The sequence below is a fragment of the Trachurus trachurus genome (genome assembly GCF_905171665.1).
Source record: "Trachurus trachurus genome assembly, chromosome: 3".
NCBI classification, from domain to species: Eukaryota; Metazoa; Chordata; class Actinopteri; order Carangiformes; family Carangidae; genus Trachurus; species Trachurus trachurus.
Genome location: NC_139893.1, coordinates 24,674,188 through 24,692,933, shown reverse-complemented (window position 1 = coordinate 24,692,933; position 18,746 = coordinate 24,674,188). Strand labels below are relative to the sequence as shown.

The following is an 18,746-nucleotide window of genomic DNA, read 5'->3' as shown; positions in this document are numbered from 1 at the left end:
GGTGCCATGCTGCAGGCTGAATAAGGGAAACACTCTTTGCTGAGTTGCATGTGTGTCTGTATAGTGTGTGTGTGTGTATTTGTGTATTAGCTTAAATTGCCTCACATCTTAGTGTTATCTCTCATCCACTCACCCAGGAAGTCATCAGTGCATCCAGCATGCATTGGCCTGCCAGGCAACCAGTAAGTTAATGAGGGAGTGAAGAATTTTGTCTTATCATACTGAGTGAATAAACACAAATACACACACACAAACACACTCTGTGAGAATATTCATATTCATTTGAACAGCATCCAGTTGAAAATCATGATGGAGGGATTCTTGAGCTCATCTGACAGGGCGGTGGGGTACATTCAGCTACTGACTTAGCTGATGCTCGTATCCACAGCGACAGCACAGGCTTGCCGTTGAAGACTTCCTCCCGATCCCACACAACAGTCCTCTGTCCATTCTCTGTCTTTATTGCTTAGCCACACTCAATGTTCTCTCGAGCACGGACCCCTCTGTCTTTTCATACAGTCCTCGGAGGTCTGGAACAATCCTCAACTGTTGGTCTGTATCATTTCACTCCCATTTAAACACATTAACTATAATTTCTCCACACAGCACTGTGCCTCAAATCTGAGGGTCTTTTATTTACAGCAAATCAATGCACTCTTCTTTATTTTTGTCAAGTTTCAAATGTGCTTTGTGCAGCATGTTTTGAACACCAATAAACTGTTCTCAAATTAAAATTCCTACCTTGGTAAAATGACTGTAAACTCATGCGACCACGGTCAGGATCATTGGCAGCCTACATGTCACACCAGTGGTATTATTAGTGGTAGTGTTTCTCCAAATCAAGACCACATTTCCCATAAACTTCATTGCTTCCTGCCCCCTAGGCTCCCTTCCTCTGGCTTTGCTGAGGACAATAAACATGTTGGAAATGAGTTTTCCAGCTTCTCTTTGCTCCTTTTTTACCATCTGCAGTTGAATTGAACATTGCCTCTGCTGCGTTCTTGTTCAGTACAAAAACAATCACCAGTCATTTTTTTTGTATGCACATTTGCAGACCATTTTCTAACAAAGTGTATATGACTGCATGTAATACACTTTGACACCCTCTAATTTGGGCTTTCCGAAAAACTAAGATTTTTTTTTTGTTTTTGTTTAAACAACATGATTAAATCCAACAATGCAACTAAAGGCTAATCTAATTGATTCTACCAAAATCATTATATGGTATATCCACAATATTCTGGATACATTTGTAAATGTAAACTCTATTCTTTCCATTTCAGCCATGTGCAAATTTGAAAATGCCTACTTTGTAAAATGTCATCGATATTGTGCATCTTACTAGTATTCAAAATCTCTGAGCCACAATCATATTGTAAATTTAAACATGGTCTCTGATGAAAACCGAGAGCTGAATCTCATTTTCTTGTGACCTTGTTTTGGCTTTTTAGGGACTTTTTTTTCATATCCACCCTGAAGAAGGGTGAAATGTAATTCTAAAAGAATGAATGTATCAAACTAAACTAAGATTTCAGTCATTATTAAGGACAAAAAAATAAAAAGCTATTTAAAAGTAAAAGTAAATTAAAATAAAAAATCTCTATCCTGATCAAGGTATATGTTTGTTCTTGGAAATAACATGTTAGCCAACCTGTCATCGAGAACACATTTCTTCATGTTGTTATCAGCTGCTATTTTATTATCTCTAAAGGGTCTGAGGAGGATTCAATTGCATCTACATGCCTGAGTGCATACACGTGTGTATGGGAATAGGATTTATGATATTCATTATGAAACCTTGTATTAAAATGCAGGGAAGCAGCCTGGCAATAAAAACCACCACACATTCTGTACCATCAGGTCAGCATCCCTATCATCAAGACGCACACACATGCACAGTGGCCCTTTATTGCCGTGTCTTGTGCCAAGTGTGCATAGTGAGAGTCCTGGGACTGAACCAGGTTTTACTGCAGCTACTTCAGAGAGCGTGGAGATGAAACAAGAGCAAAAGGGGATGAGTGGAAATAGACCTGTCTCATCATCATCATCATCTTCACAAAAGAAACAAAGGAGCTGATGAGTAAAACAGTAAGAACCACTGAATGCACTAGTTCCTATGATAATCTAATAAATTTTACTTTGATCTATCTATCTATCTATATGTTTTTTTTTCCTGGGTGTCAGCTACAAACAGGAAAAAAAAAACACTATTAAAATGAAATCAGTTTCATATCAACTGCTACTATATTTAGCACAGTACTTTAGCAAATGAGATGTGGTTACCACAGGGGAAGGTATGCTGTATATCATTCAGATCTGGGCAATAGCACCGTAACAGGGCTGAAAAGGAAGAGGGTGGTGACAGAAAAGGCCAGATTTAATCAGCCCAAGAATCCACAACAGATGGTTAGTGTGGCATAAATGAACAATTTTATATCTGGAATGGCTCTCAGTAGACACATACCTCCACCAAGGCCAAACATTTTCCTCCAACAAACTACAGTATCATGGATGGCAACACCCTAAAGATGGTCCAGTTTTTACATCAGGGTCCAAATATTATGGACGGAAAGTGTAGAAAATGCTCCATCTTGCAATGTTATGGAAAGTGATCAAATACATTTTTGGATCCTTAACCCTTTATCCACATCTACACTCAATTGGGTCTTTCCCTGCCCCATCCCTCTATTCCTAAATTGCCAGAGCTTTTTACAGAGCCTGTGGTATAACTCTCCATCAAAAAACCAGTGAGGCCGGGAAACCACAGCTACAGTACGTGGTGGAGCAGCCGCTGAATTTGTAGCTACTTTCTTTCATGCAGTTTTTATGTTTTTTTATTTGTTTATGTTTTAATCAGTTTCTAGATTAAACAAAGGTGACCTGAAAATAAACGAATGTTTAAAAAACCGAAAATGAAGCACAGACTCTTTGCATGACTTGAAAGCCTGGAAGAAAGCTGAGTGTGTGTGTGTGTGTGTGTGTGTGTGTGTTCATCACTAATGATGAAGTAATGATGAAGAGCGGTGGTTTAACAGTGCCAAACAGACAGGTTATTAAACATGGGAAAGACACACACAGGGCCCCCTCTGACCAGATCAGTGAAGCAGTCGTGTTATGTGTTTATGTGCTTATGTGCTTCCATTTCTCTCTCACTCTCTTGCACACACACACACACACACACACACACACACACACACACACACACACACACACACACACACACACACACACACACACACACACACACACACACACACACACACACACACACACACACACACACACACACACACACACACACAAATACACGCAGACAGGATACCCAAGGGGAACAGAAAGTTTGGGCAATGGGGGGGGAGAGGAGAGCACATCTGAAAGTGCACTCAAATTCACCCCTCACCAGGGAATTCACAAACACTTCCACATTTCCTTGTGCTGGATTTCACCTACTTGCTAAAACTCTCTCTCTCTCACTCTCACACACTCTCTCTTTCTCTCTCGCACACACTCAAACACACCCACATCCTCACCAACAGAAACTCTTCCCCTTATCTGCTATGCTTCCTTCTTTAACTTTATCTTTAGCTGAATAAATCTGGTACATCAAGGGACTCTGCAGAACATGAGGCCTGGCCAAGATCCAAGCAGGACAAAGCCACTAGTCCCACTTTTGCTGGACTATTTCCCACTGGTCACCTTCCACAGAGTGTGATGCAGTAAACAGCTTTGTTCGGTTTGTGCTACTGCACCACTTCAGTGTATAGACCTTCAAATAATTCTACAAAACAGAGTCTATATAAATTATACCATAAAGAGGATCAATGAGGATTTGATATCCCCTGTTTCCTACACACTCCAGACACTCCACTAGACACTCCACTGCAAGTCGCTGGTGCTCACAGTACTCAGTACTTCCAAATTTGTCTTTAAAATACCATTTCATTCCTGTGCTCCATATTTGACATGTGGGAGCATGAATTACAGCGACTAGAGGAAAGAGACTTGAGTCTACAGCCATGCTACCGTCTCACAGCAGTTCAGTAAGCTACTGTAGATGCTAAAGTCAATGAAACAAATGAAACTGGACCTGATGATCATCGTAAATAAGAACAGAAAGTTAGGATCATACTGTTTATCTTGAGGGGAACATTAAAGCGTAACCCAGATGGGTAACTTCCTGTCTTTTAAATATATTCAAGTGAAAAAGTTACAATACACAGACTTGACTTACTGATTCAACATGGTGGTTATCATTAGTGGTTGTGAAGAGCTTTTGGAGGTAAAAACCTGCCCCACCCCCACCCCAAACTCTGGTGCACACACAGAAAATATCACATCTGTCAGACAACGCTGCAACCAGATGTGGCCCGAGTCAGGCCTGATTTGAACAGGGTTGCCAGTCCCTCACAGGGCTAACATGGAGATAGCCCACCACTCACTCTCTCAATCACAATTTAAATTTGTCAATTAACCGAATCTGCATGTCTTGTGACTGTGGGAGGAGAGGAAACCCTGGGAGGTATGAGGAGAACGGGAAAACTGCACACAGGAAGGCCCCAGCCTGCTGGCAGTTTCACCTCACTCTGAGGTGACAGCGCCGTCTGCTCCGGCATGAAGCCAGTTTTCATTTACTCCAGCTGATGAAAACATAGATTCCAACTACATAAAATTTGGACAGCAGAATGGAAACAGCCAATACAGACACATAAATGGAAATGTCGGTACAAGAGCAGAGCACAGGATCATCAGTACCCTTTGAGCTCGATTCACACACACACACACACGCTGTACTAAGTGGCACATTGATAGCGAATGGGAAGGAAGACAGAGAGCATCATTATTGGTGTCGTCTCCCGCCTCCATCCATTTAACAAATCTATTAGAGAACATCACACACTTTGAAAGAGCAGCAATTGTACAGCAATCTGACAAATGGACTCTAACAGGAATGACTCATCAGTATAGAAAGTACAAAGAGGCTCTGATGCGTCTGTGCCAGCATCATTTGTTATATTTTTGCCTCTCTGCATATGTGGCAGTGGTAGGAGGTTGTGTAATAAGCTGACAGAGCTCTGTGATTTCCTGTCTGGCCTGTAAAAGCAACACAAGCCTCTTCCTACATCGTCCTCTACAGGAGCCCACCTGGGGCCACTCACACACGCACATCACCATCACATACTGTGTCTGGCAGCTGCACCTAATAAGTTGCAACAGCCTCGGTCATATTCCTAGTTTCCCTCAGTGGTATTATCGTAGTCAGATGGCCTACAGTGGGCGGTGAGTGTTTGTCTGACCTTCTCAGCTCTCAGTCCACACTCTATCAAATCCAGTGCCAAATTTTAAGCCTACACACAGAATATCAAGAGTGTAAAGCCAGAAAACATTTTTTTTAATCCACTGAATTCAATAAAGTTCAGTGAGTTCTTTTGGCCAAATACAGCACAGGAAAAACACCATGTTGAGCTTTGCATTCAAAATATCAAAACAATCTCAAGTGGCTTTTCAAGAGATTTATAAACAACCCACAACATGTGTGTAACAAGGGGGTTAAAAACACAATGCCACAGTGTAACAATGGATTAATTATGGACATTTTCAGTGTTTACAATTGGAGAAACAGCAGTAAATCTTCTTGTTTGTGAGTTGCTATTGCATTTTCAGGGGTGTTTTACCACAATCCTGTCTTAACCAAGCTGAGAAGTCTGGCCTCTAAAAAAATGGAACAACATGACCAACATGTTCGCAGCCTTGGTGTGAAATAACAGTTTTGTTCATACAGCTAATTTCCTCATTCATTACTAATATAACAGGGGTGACTTTTCATAGAAATTATCTTTTTAAATTTTTAAAAGGCTGGGTTGTACATAATTGAGGGCGTGACCACTTTAAATGACAGGTGGGTGAGCGTATGCCTGCCACGTACAGTACCAGCATCCTCCAACATCTCTGCTTCACAAACGGTCCAGATCTTTTCTCATTTTTGGATTAGCTCACTCTGAGCTTCAACCACTCTCCAGAAGCCCATGAGTGATATACAGTAATGAGGGCTATGTTCAACTTTACATAGTCTCAATCTTGGGACTAACTTAAGCTGGATACAATATTAACTCACTATCTCACTGTGTAAGATAAATATATACAACAATTGTTGTTCTATTAACAAATCCACCATCGGGGGCGGGGGGGGCGCCACTAAACAACAATAACACAGACGCACCGTGCCGTGTCACAGCCTCTCGCCGCGGAATGTGATGGTCTCTTGGCCACAGCAGGTCCGGAACACCGGCCCCACCGGTGGTCACGGTCCTTCTGTGGTACGGGTCGGTGCCGGCGGCCTGCTTTGGCCCAGAGACCATCACATTTTACCGCGGGAGGACCTTGGGGAGGACACGGTGTTGCTCCAGATGAAGACCGGGCGGGACTGTCGGCTGAGAGCTTCCTGTTCGGCTCCGAGCTGCCTTGCGGGTTGCGCTGCATCCACATGCAGAACTCCGTTTGCAAAAGCCGAGTTATGATGAAAACTTCCAGATCATGAGCTGTCATGAGTTTTTGATCGTAATCTATTTCAGTTCTGCTCGTCGTAGAGTCCCCAAATTTACACATAAGGTGTGTTAAAGTGTCTAGTTTCATAATTTAAAAAAAGAGCAAAAAACGAGAAATCTCGTTTTTGGCACTCAACGCATGGGAACGAAAAATGAGAAATTACGTGGTTGGCACTCAATGAGTTAACAGAGCCTTTTCGCAACATTGTTAAAACAGTATACTGTAGGACCCTCGCTTTTAGCCCTCTGCAACTTGCCCTCTCATTCGTCACTCAGCTGATAGAATTTGCTTAAAGGGATATTTGAACATTTTGGCAAATTCGTTACTAGACAGAGTTGTTTTCAAAGTCAATTCGAAGTAAATGCATGGGTAAATGCACATCAATTCTCAATCAGCATTTCAATGTTCAATTTCTAAATACACACATTCATGTTATTGTTATATTAATAATCTTTGTTTTTCTGGTTTCCATGTCTCAGCAGCTTCCACCCAGACAATAATAAAACAGCGATGAAAGACACAACACTAATTTCAACACTTCATAAACTGTTAGATTCAAAAGATATGACCGAATGACACAAACAACTGCAAACAGCAGCTGGAATCAAAACCCACAACTCACTATAATGTGAAACTGACCTTACAAATGCATTGGCAAATCTAACAAAAATATATCCTGCTTCTCAAATCCATTTTCAGCCTCTCCTAAACATTTGCAGTGCTTTGAAGTTTGAAACAAAATATACCACCACACTGCTGGAAACACTTTCATCAGTCCGAGGACAATTTAGCAGGCTAGTTGATAATATCTCTGAAACGTAATAAGATTCCTAATAGTGCTCTCATGTGGAGGGCACTCCAGAAGAGCAGAGCACAACACAGTGTTGGCAAAGGGACACATACTGAACTGAACAGCACACGGCTGAGCTGGTTCACATACTGTATACACCATCCATAAAGTACACACAAGGATGTAAACATACCTCTGGTGTTGGTAGCCATATCTGCCACTTTCTGAAAGGCATCCAGGAAGGCTACAGCAGCCAGCACAGTGGTTCTAGATGAGCAGGGAATACTTATTAATGATTCAGCTTCATTGATCATCACAGCCTATTTGTCATTTTGGCTTTTGAGTAGGCATGTGTCCTAGGATTTTAAAACAACTTCAACAACATGGAAAACAATGTAAAATGTAAAACAACTTCAACATTCGTAAAGAGAGTAATATTCTTTTGCAAGACTATTGTCTTTGTTTTACTGTAACTTACCGGAGCTGGGAATGCAGCTTGGTGGCCTTGGCACTGAAGTCCTCCCACACAGGATATGAGCACTGTTAACACACAGACAGAAAGACATGTTACTATTGACAGATATTGCACAGCTTACAGCTGAGACAGAAAGATGCATGTATTTCAAATGTATTACAATTTTGCAGTTTTCCACCAACGCAATAAGCTGACAGTTTTGGATTGCATGTAGCTGAGGGTGCAGTAGTTGCTGTGAGCAGAAGCACAATACCCAACTTGATTTGCTTCTTTGAAAATATGAGTAATGATAGCATTGCTGTTTCTGCATTAGCTGCTAATGTCACAGTGCTGGTTTTCAGAAAGGCCCAAAATGCAGATCAAGGCTCAGCAAGGTTGTGCAAAGAAATAATTTATTGACTCATGGGAAAACACAAAAGAAGAGAACCAATGCAGATGAAAAAGTGATGGGAAAACAACAAGGTAAAAATACACAAGGGACGTAATCTTGTTAACTATTTGAGGAGTTGAAATAGTTAACCAATTAATTTAGATGATTAGATTACACTTTTAAATCATTTTTAAGACAAAATCTTCAAATCCCTTTTCTCTCTCCACAAAAGCATCCACACAGACACACACCCTTACCCCAATCTCTCCATCAATAACAGCAGCCACCCCTCTCCCGTCTTCTCTCTATGCAGACATCTAATCCACCTACCCAAACACAGACACACACACACACACACACACACACACACACACACACACACACACACACACACACACACACACACACACACACACACACACACACACACACACACACACACACACACACACACACACACACACACACACACACACACCACTTGACAGCTAGTGGCATCAAGCAGCATCAAAGGGTTTGACTGGAGCAGCCAGGATTGCTAACACAATTCAAAGCTAAAGCTGTGTCTCTAATGGATGCTGCTCCCCCATCCTCCCACTCCTCCTTTAGACTGAATGACTGCTCTATCACACACCCCCAGCCTCAGCACATATTACATTATACTTGATCCAGGTTAACCCATAACCCTGTTAAATGCTTGTAAATTGTCTCTGTGTGTGTCAGTCTATGAGATAATATTTCTACAGTGAGGGATGAGCATCCAAAGAGAAACAATGGAAACATGTTGAAAAAAATTTCAAGGAAACAGGAAATTGTGAAAAAAATGAATTTAAAGGAGGACACTAAGGGTGTGTGTGTGTGTGTGTGTGTGTGTGTGTGTGTGTGTGTGTGTGTGTGTGTGTGTGTGTGTGTGTGTGTGTGTGTGTGTGTGTGTGTGTGTGTGTGTGTGTGTGTGTGTGTGTGTGTTGAGGGGTGGGGCATCCTGTCATGATGTCAGACTGGCATAGACAGTCGGGGCTGTATACCCTTTGATCTGGCCTGTTTGATGTGGCTTAATTTGGTCTGAAATCACAGTCATATTTCCCCTCGGTACCAAAAGCTAACCCCTCCACCATCCTCCATCCAACGCACACACACACCCTGATCCCTCCCCTCGCAGGCTGTTTGAAGTGCCCCATGGAGCTTAAGTAGTGTGGATGAGAGATAACGTGAAGTGACGCCCCCTCCTCTCTCTCTCACACACATACACACACACACACACACTCAGATTCATGCATATACTGCGCTCCATCTCATTATCATATTTCAAGTATTTTAATCCAGTAAAAGGGCCTGGTGGCAAGTGACCAAGTGATGAATGAGTTTGTGTAAGTGTGTGTGTGTGTGTGTGTGATTTCTTCCTGTTTCTTAATATGCAGGCCTTTCTCTACACACACCGTGTTAGTATTCTGCTTGATGATAACAACCTGAAACATATTTAACTTAGAGCAAACCAGCAGTCACCTGCCCAACCAGAAATCCAGCAGTGCTGTGAATATGTAAACATTAAAGTTTGTATTGCATGATGCAGACTTGCCCCAAAATTATACTGCCTCTTCCCTGGCCCACCCCCCATCCCTCCACAAAGTTTACTGCAAGTAGGTTCAGTGCTTTTTGCTCCCTCAGTCACCGGTCAAAACATATATGTAACCTCCCTGGCAGAGGTAAATATCCCACAGAGATACAGAAGTCCAGCAGTAAATCATGAAGTCGATGGCAGTTTCCATGACAGCTGAAGACTTGAGGATGTGTACACAGGTACATTCATACTACAACTCAGATTACACGTTGGTTTGACATTCTACAAATGTGTATTTCCTAATCCTCACCCCTCTCCTGCTGGTGGTGTTAATGTACCACAACATTGTTTGTATACCGTTATAAAATATCAGGAAGTAGAGGACGAAAATAGACGGAAGACAAAAATAGAAATGTAGATTGTTTCAAAGACAATTCATACAAATGTGGATTGCTGGATCACCTTACACAACCTCTAATCAAAGCAATAATCTATTTTTATGTGTGGAGTAGGCTACAGTATGCTATTCCCTCTGCTGACACCCTAGCACAAATTATGGCTGCATGAGGGCATCTGCACAGACCCTCACAGCCATGTGTATGACTTGACCTTAAAGTTTTTTGGCTCTTGCCTGTTGTACAGTCTGTGTTTACTCGCCCCAGATAGTCACTGAACACTATAAACAATCAGTGTAAGCTAGTTGTGTGCCTTTATCTGCACTTGGGCTGTAGTCAGATTTGACCAGTCAGGGGTACCATTGCCTTTTAACATGATGTATATTCAAACTGAAATGTATTATATGATGATTTAAAATCTTTCTCACTCTTGTGAAACATGCTAATAACCCACGAGCATGGTTAGCATTGCTAGCCTTACTGTGACTAAAATTCATTGATCAACAAAGCAAATATATCACAGAACACAGATCTAACCAGAGCACACATGTTTCTGAGGCAGGAAGTAACAATTATGAAGATGTGCTGCACTAAAAAAGAAAGGAAGTTGTAGCTGGCAGCTATAATTTTTTTAAATGGTGGCAAATTAAACAAAAAAAAAAAATCAAATTAACATTCTGGTATAGGAAGCATTGTTTTAAAGTTAAGTAGGCTGTAATTTTCATACATTTGAGACTACTGCTTTGATGAAATTTTAAAGATGTCTTTGGTGGAAATGGGAGAAACTGAGTTACCTCATAAAGAGAGAGGCTTTTTGTCCAGAGTGAAAGATCTACTGTGTGAATTTCTTTTCAAAATCGGCCTCGGCCTGCGAGCTCCCTGCTCCATAAATGCATCTGTGAGTGTGTGTTTGTCTCAACCAGAGAGCTCAAAGACCATGGCCATAATCACTGCTCTCCTGTGATTGCAAAACTTGAAATATCAGGGCGGCCAAGAGGCAGATACACAGTGTGAGAGAAACAGAGAGGGAGACAGTGTGAAAAAGCTTTTGGATGCTGTTACATCACCACTTCCTGTGTCAGAGAAAAATTCAGCAGGGCATGCATGATTACCTCTTGTACAGACATGCACACACATATACACAAATACAGACACACACACACCAGTGTAAACATATCAAAACTAAAAACGGACCACAGCTTCCATCCCTCCCTGCTTTACCAAATACTTTTAGAGACTGTATCAATACACTGTTACACATACAGTACTCTGTTTTTGTACTCCAATATCTCAGCTTTATCCTTTATACACTTTAACTTCTCTCCTCCTTCCTTTATACCCTCCCTTCCTTCCTCTTTCCTTGATCCCTGCCTCTGTCAGGATATCACCACACTGTACAGTATGTGGCATGCTGCAGAGCTGCCGCCTCCCATTAATTTTCTATGGAGAACTACAATTCACTTGGATGTACTAGCACACCAGGGAGAGAGAAATCAGTCATAACCAGGCCTGACTTTCTTATCAGAACAAAACTGCAAAAAAAGAGACTTCTTATTCACTGGTGATTATAACATGTAAAATAAAAAAATAAAAAACAGAGACCAGCAGCACACAGCTGTCTCTGGCAGTATGGCCACTTTTGGTCTGGCTGTAACTTCAGCTCTAACCCACAGACACTGTTTACTAAAACCCATCCTCCTCCTCCCTGTATCCTTCCTTTCTTCCAGCTCTGCAGCACTTGGATTTTATTTTCCTTTTCTCTGTCACTCCTTCACCCATCTTTCACTCTTTCATATCTCCATCCCTGCTCTTTTCCAACTTCAGTGTTAAATAAAGAGGCTTATCCTTGGTTTTCACTTCCATTTCTAACTAGACTTACAACACAGTCACAACAGCAGGGGGTGACACATATTGGATTTTTTCTTGTTTCGGCACTGTGCCTTTACTACAGTAAAATGCCACAGAGGAAAGAACATGCAACATGCAGCAATGGTCCACAGCAACAATTGAACTGTGGAGGTTACAATCGTGTGACACACACACCTCACCCATGTGGTCACAAAAGCACCACCATTCTTTAAAAAGCACTAATGCCAAAGTGCTGTATACTAGTAATTAGATATTAGTTTATTTTATGACTTAGTTTGATTGTTTTTTTGGTCTTAATTACAGTAGACTACACATGACACAGCATACACTAGATAATAGCAGGGGTAAACTGTGATAAAAACCTCCAAGACGTCTGAAATGCTACACCCTCCAAGGTCAGCCCTCAGCAGACAGCAAAATTAATGAGACAAGGGGTGTTAAAGCCATTCACTTGTTAAAAAAACTGTTGAGGTTATCCAGGAAGAGCTCTGGTTAGAGCGTCAGTGGTAGAACATACAGTAAGTTAAGGAGAGGTAGACACAGGCACATCCATGTTACCAGGTGCCGAGTCCAAAAAACGTGATCAAAAAGAAAGAAAAAGACTTGTAACACTGTAGCTGCTCCCAATAAAAAATATACTTAATTCTATGAGGAGGCGGCTCGAAATGTTGTCCTTTTTATATTATGATAGAAAAAAAAAGTATTTATGTATGAAACCCCAAAAGACTTAGTTATTAGGTTAATGTGCTAGTTGTGTGCAACCTCACACTGTTCATGGGTTGTAACTAATTGTTTTAACCTGGTTCCAGGGTCCTTTGAATCTGGTCCCATCTCTCAGATTTATTCAGTGATTCATATAAGGTCTAATGTTGTTCCCATTGTCTGAGCTGAGTAATTAGAATTGAAAACTGAAGTAGTATTTTTGTAGATATACTGTATGTTATAGGGCCTTTTCTTATTCAATAAAACTGTTTAATTATTTCTACATCCATCCATCAATCTGTGTAGGCTACTGTGTATTTCTGATTTGACTGAGTCATAATAGAACGAAGGGTCAGTCAGAGTCAAACTGAGCATTTCTGAGTGTATACAGATAAAAAGTCAGTAAACTGTGCTCTAACCTCCACTTGTTCCCTGTTTTAAATCCACCAGTGTGTAAGGACCCTTGTATTTATCCCTAATATTCTCCTTTCCTCCAATAATAATCCCTCGTCCCTGGTACCCGGTAATATACGGACTATTTTCTTTTCCCTTTTCCCTTCACATTCTTTCTGCCAGTAATCCTCCATTTCATCTAGTCCTGACTCTGGACTCTGGGGCTCAGTCAACAGTCCTCTGGCCTAGTTCTCACAGCACCACCAGTCCACCCAGTCTGCCCAGCGCTCTATTGAGAGCTCCACTCCACCACTCACTACAGTGGATGAGAAGCTTACTGTCTCCTCTCGTTCTTTTGTTCCCTTTGTTTCCCCCACAGCAAGACAGAAAAACAGAGGAAATCCAGCAAGAGAGACAGAGGGAGAGAGAGAACGGGTGGAGGCAGGCAGAGAGGGATGTAAGGATTATCCTGATTTTTTGTTGTATAATCGAGCCAATTCACACGTTAAAAGAGCAATGCAAGAGCCAAACAAAAGAGGCTAATTTCACAGAGCGTCATATGCATAATCGACTGGCAAGGAGTTTTCAAAAAGAGGATCAAACTCATTTTTATCAAGGTTGGGGATGGATGTATAAGCCACAGAGAAAAATGCTACATAATATCTGTCTCCACTTCTACCAGCAAGAATGGCAGGGTCTTTTGTCTCCTTTGTAGTCAACAGCACTCTTACTGATTCAGATTTATGTACTTACACAGGTGGAGTTTTATGTTTTCCATCAAACACCAAAAGGGATTGAACATCCACATGTGTCCAGTCTAAAATTATTAACAGCTACTATCCAGAGGGCTAATGGACAATGTTAATTTGCTCTCACACTCAAGAGACTTTTCCTTGACCCTGCATTTTCTTCTGATTTGGAATAAAATTGCTAGAGATTCACACTTGTCCCCCCCCCGATTTTGTAATATTTTTCATATAACATTAGAATAACTTAAAATGAGCACCAGTGCTGCACAAGGCAATAAAATGAAAATGGACAATCGCAATATGAAAACTATTGAATAGCAACTGCATCCGTTTTACAATTGCACGAGGCTGCTTCCTCCCTAATCAGCCCATCATTGATAAAAGTGGCTGCCTGATAAGAACAGAAGAGAGTGGAGTGAGAAAACAAGTACAATCAGTAAAGATGAGGAATAATCTGATTTAAACAGCCAGGATATGTCAGCTTGCCAGTGAGACAGCTTTTCGGGGTTTGTTATCCCTTTTTGCTTTTCCATGAGGTAAAAGTACCTGTAATCTGGTACCTGGTACACATGTTCTGGTGACACCTCAGCCGAGGTTGCAAAACGGGAAAAGAGGTACAAAAAAGTGATGTGAAAACACTGCAGACCACTGATTGGTTGAGAGTCATCACCGTGCCATTGCGTCATCAATGTGCGGCATAAAGTACATGGAATATCCTGCACGGCTAAAAGCTGTTTTAATTCCCACTGTAGTGCTGTTATATATGCCACTTTATTAAGTTTTAATATTTTGTCATGCGAGAAAGTAACCATTTAGATCCCCAATATGTGGTCAGTTTAATTGTAGTGAAGCGTAATTACTGTAATAGCGACCTTTATTGATAAATGGCATTAAGGGCATAAATCCTGAAGGTTAGTTTACTTCAACTATGACCATGCCTCACTTTACCTGAGTATTTTAAATTATTTTAGAAAAAAGATATGTATTTTATTAACTATAAAGGTGAGAGTTTAAAAACATAGATCATATGAATAATTTTCAATGATCATGCTGTTTTATGGTTTAGAGAGATCTTGCCTAACAGGAAGTTTAAACAAGGGAGAAATCATAACATAAATTTGTTTGACTTCAGCTGAAGCTTTTCAGCGTATTTCTCTTGTTTTACAAAAAACATTATACAGAAGGAAGATAAGTGGAGTCATGATTTCCTCCACCATGCTGAGTGTGAATCACATAGGCTGGCACTTTGTTTCAAAGGGAGAGGGATTAGCATGCAGATGAGGAGACAGAGGCTGCCTTGCTGCATAATTGATGAAGTGCAGCAGCTAATTCCAATCTAAACATAGTGATGAGGGGAAATAGGAAACCATCTGCATGTTGTTGTGTCTCGACACTGCAAGGCCAGAGATCACAGACACCATATACTTAAAACATCTGTACAACAGGGTGTCTGCCCCATGGTTTGGTTAAAACTGCACTCTTGAATTGCATATAATAGCCTACTGTATGCCAGACAGAGGTGGCAGTGAATATATGATCACATCTCACACTACTTTATCACAGCAGGAATGAAAGATGGGAGGTGAGAAGGGAAGAGAGAAAATAGCACTTTACAGCTTCAATATTTTACCATAATACTTGATAAAAAATAATAATAATTTCAACATCAATTAAAAGTTTCACAACTACAATATAACAAAGTACACATATGGCTGGTCTTCCTTTGGCATATAGTTATTGTACAGACTGCATCATTATGTTATATTTATCAATCACTAATCGCAGCTAGCCTGTTAACTGCAGCTGCCAATGGCAGACCTTGTTCTGCTCTACAGCTTCTAGCTTGGTGTAACGGCACATGAACCAGTTCTCCAGGAAAACAGCAACCATCACTACCAGCCAGGGCCGGTTTTAGCTATGGGCAATATGGGCGACCGCCCAGGGCGCAATCTTTGTGAGGGCGCACGAGCGCTCTCCAAAAAAAAAGAAAAAAAAAAAAAAAAAAGACAAAACAAAACTCGCCGTCAAGTTAGTGGAGTGGTCGCTGGGGCGCCCCTATGTCACGTCAACTTGCTGCTGAGAGTCATAGGCCTACTACAGGTTGTGTGTGTGTCAGGAGAGGCGAGGGGGGCGGGGGGGGGGGGGTCAACTCGCGACTGCTGAGGTCTCACGTCGGATGCTCCGCCGGCCCAGAGGGCTCTCATGCGGGGAAAGAAAGGAGGGTTAAGCGCTAAACTCCTCGCCCTGAAGTTGGCTACATTTTGGTAATGTTGCTATGGGATGCCCAGCAATATTCCTCTTCTTCCTCTTCAGTGTCCGGTCTCTGGTCAACAACATGAATGAACTGCGACAGGATCACGTTGTTAAACGGATCCTGGACTGTCGTGATGTTTATAATAAGATGGTTAAACAGCAACGTCACGCTGTTTCCAAAACCACACTGACTTCAGCAGAGAAGTGAGTTTAAGCACATTTTTAGTTTAGCCTACAGATGGAACAGTGGTTCCTGTCATTACTTTATATTCAAAATATCATCATGTTGCTGGCCCTACACTCACAAACAAAAACTATTTTAAATTGTGTATTTTTTTAGAGGTTCAGAGGCTGTAGTCAAGCTGCTCAGTTTTAATATAGCCTAAGCCTATACTTTTATGTGATTGGCTATTTTAAAAAATCATTTCAATATGTCTGGATGATCAATAACAAATTAAACTGTGGTTTGACAACACATTTATTGATGATTTAATTTAAAGGAGCCACGGTAGCCTATAAGATCATGTGTAAGATCAAATTCAGTGTTAAAGGCGCTCAGGCAGGTGATTTTGAAATACGCTAAAAGTAATCCAGAAAGTACTATTAGTATTACTTTACTTGAATAATCGAAATGCATTACAGATTACAGATTTTGGGACATGTAAACAGTAATCTGTAGGGGAATACATTTTAAAAGAACCCCCCCCCCCCCAACACTGATTATAATATATTCTTGTGTTTGTTCGTTGGTGGGTTTTTTTTTTTTTTTTTTTTTTGGGGGGGGGGGGGCACCAAGGGATGGTTTCGCCCAGGGCGTAAAACTAGCCAGGACCGCCTCTGCTACCAGCTACAACCAAAGCTGGTGGAGTTGCAGTCCATCTGCAGGACAAGGGATCTGGCTGCTTAAAGGGAAAAATGCGGCCGCAAAAGCCGCGGGTGGCTGATTAACAACAACTGAATTTTCAAATCAAAGCGCTTTCATGTAGCACCTCATAAATAATAAATGCAGTGCTGTCCAAACAAATGCTGCATAAGCACAGTTGAATTGTAGGTGAGGAACTGTAGAAAGAAGAAATATCATCCAACACAAGCATCAAGGCAAGCTAAAAATCACAATATAATCAGTTCAAAAGAGGACGCAGATTATGGATTGTGATTTAGCAAAGACACTGGCATATAATACTTTGCCTGATTGCCCATGTGGGGTTCCCCTTTTAGCTTTACAAAGCTCTCAAGCCAAAGCAGCATTTCACGCATAAACGTCAATAATCAAGCACAGACCAAAAAGTGTAGAGAGATTTACACACTGTCAGACCGCACAACAATAGAAGGCAAGAACGAGGTGGCACCATCATTATATTTAATTTGAATGGTATATTCACTAGCAGCCATCACTCACCCAGGCTCTTACGGCTATGAAGATGCCACTTAGACTGTTTCTTTCCTCTCCTTCGCTGTGCTGAAAGTCATTATTATCTGCAACGCTCCAATCGTGTGAAAGGACCGTCGATGCAAGCTGGAGGTGCGTCCACCAGACCACTTAGTCTAAGTGACGGCAACTGTTACTGTGACCCTCAGCACTTAGAGAGATATGTGTGCAGAGATAAGGAGGTAAGGGGCTTGTCTTTGATGGCTGAGTCTGATGAAACCAAAGCAAATTAGAATGAATGAGTCTTGTGGGCACATTTGTTAAGATAAAAACATGATTGTTGACAAATGTTCACTGCAGAATTATCTGAGCCTGATTTAATAGTAAGTGTATGCTCTGGTAGGGTTGTTGTTGACCTTTAAATTGAAGCAGCGCTGATTCATATATTTTATATTACTCATGCATCAAAAGACTGTGTGCGATGTTGAAATAGTTGATGACAGTGACAAAGCCATGAAAATGTCACCTAACTGTGGTTGTAGCATTTTAGCATATTTGTTTAGTTGTTTCAATCAGCATTTTTAAAAATCCTGGTCACAAACAACTGATTAGTGAAACACTACCTGTCCAGGGAAAACAGACAAAGTTTATGGTTACTGTATATAATGAGCATAGTGGAATATTTAGCTACTTGGTAGAGAGATGGTAGAGATCAAACAGCGGAGAGAGACTGCATTTTGCACTTTGTAGCCATAGGACTGAACACATAAGATTGTTTTCAAATAAAAAAAATACAGTAGCTTCAAGGTAAACAATCAGAGGCTTGGGGCATGGCTGAGAGCAGTTAGCTGTGACATCACAAAGTTACACGAGTCCTGATGCACAGTTTCTGAATACAGGCTGTGCGTATTTCTCTGTGGACAGAACTCTTTTATATACAGAACGAGGAGAAGAAAGCATGGGCATTTACACTTGTACATGGGACCTTTAATGTTTGCTGACAGGTTAGCCATAACAACTTAAACAGTGCAATATGAGTACACCACTCACCATAATGTCTGTTTATGCACGTGTTGTCCCTGGCTACCGCACAATAAATTCCAAGATATTCAAAGAAATGACAGGAGGCAAGGTGAGGCTCTACAGCGCTAACAGCATGTCGTTAGGTGTAGAAGCTGCCAGTGTTCATTGATAGGATGGGTGGGGTTTCTTTATGTCTGAAGGCAGATGCTGGATTGTAATTTTTCTACTCTAAATGTCTCTGCAGCTGAACGATTCAA

General features: G+C 41.2%; 1 protein-coding gene across 1 annotated transcript in view; it reads right to left on the bottom strand.

Annotated features, from left to right (window-relative positions):
- mtss1lb (MTSS I-BAR domain containing 2b) overlaps positions 1-18,746 on the bottom strand; it is a 74,790-nt gene that overhangs the window by 44,843 nt on the left and 11,201 nt on the right. The window contains exons 2-3 of the mRNA XM_083999084.1: positions 7,812-7,873; positions 7,527-7,600 (exon numbers count right to left, since the gene is read on the bottom strand). Coding sequence (XP_083855210.1) covers positions 7,527-7,600; positions 7,812-7,873 — 136 coding nt within the window. The remainder of the gene's footprint in view (positions 1-7,526; positions 7,601-7,811; positions 7,874-18,746) is intronic.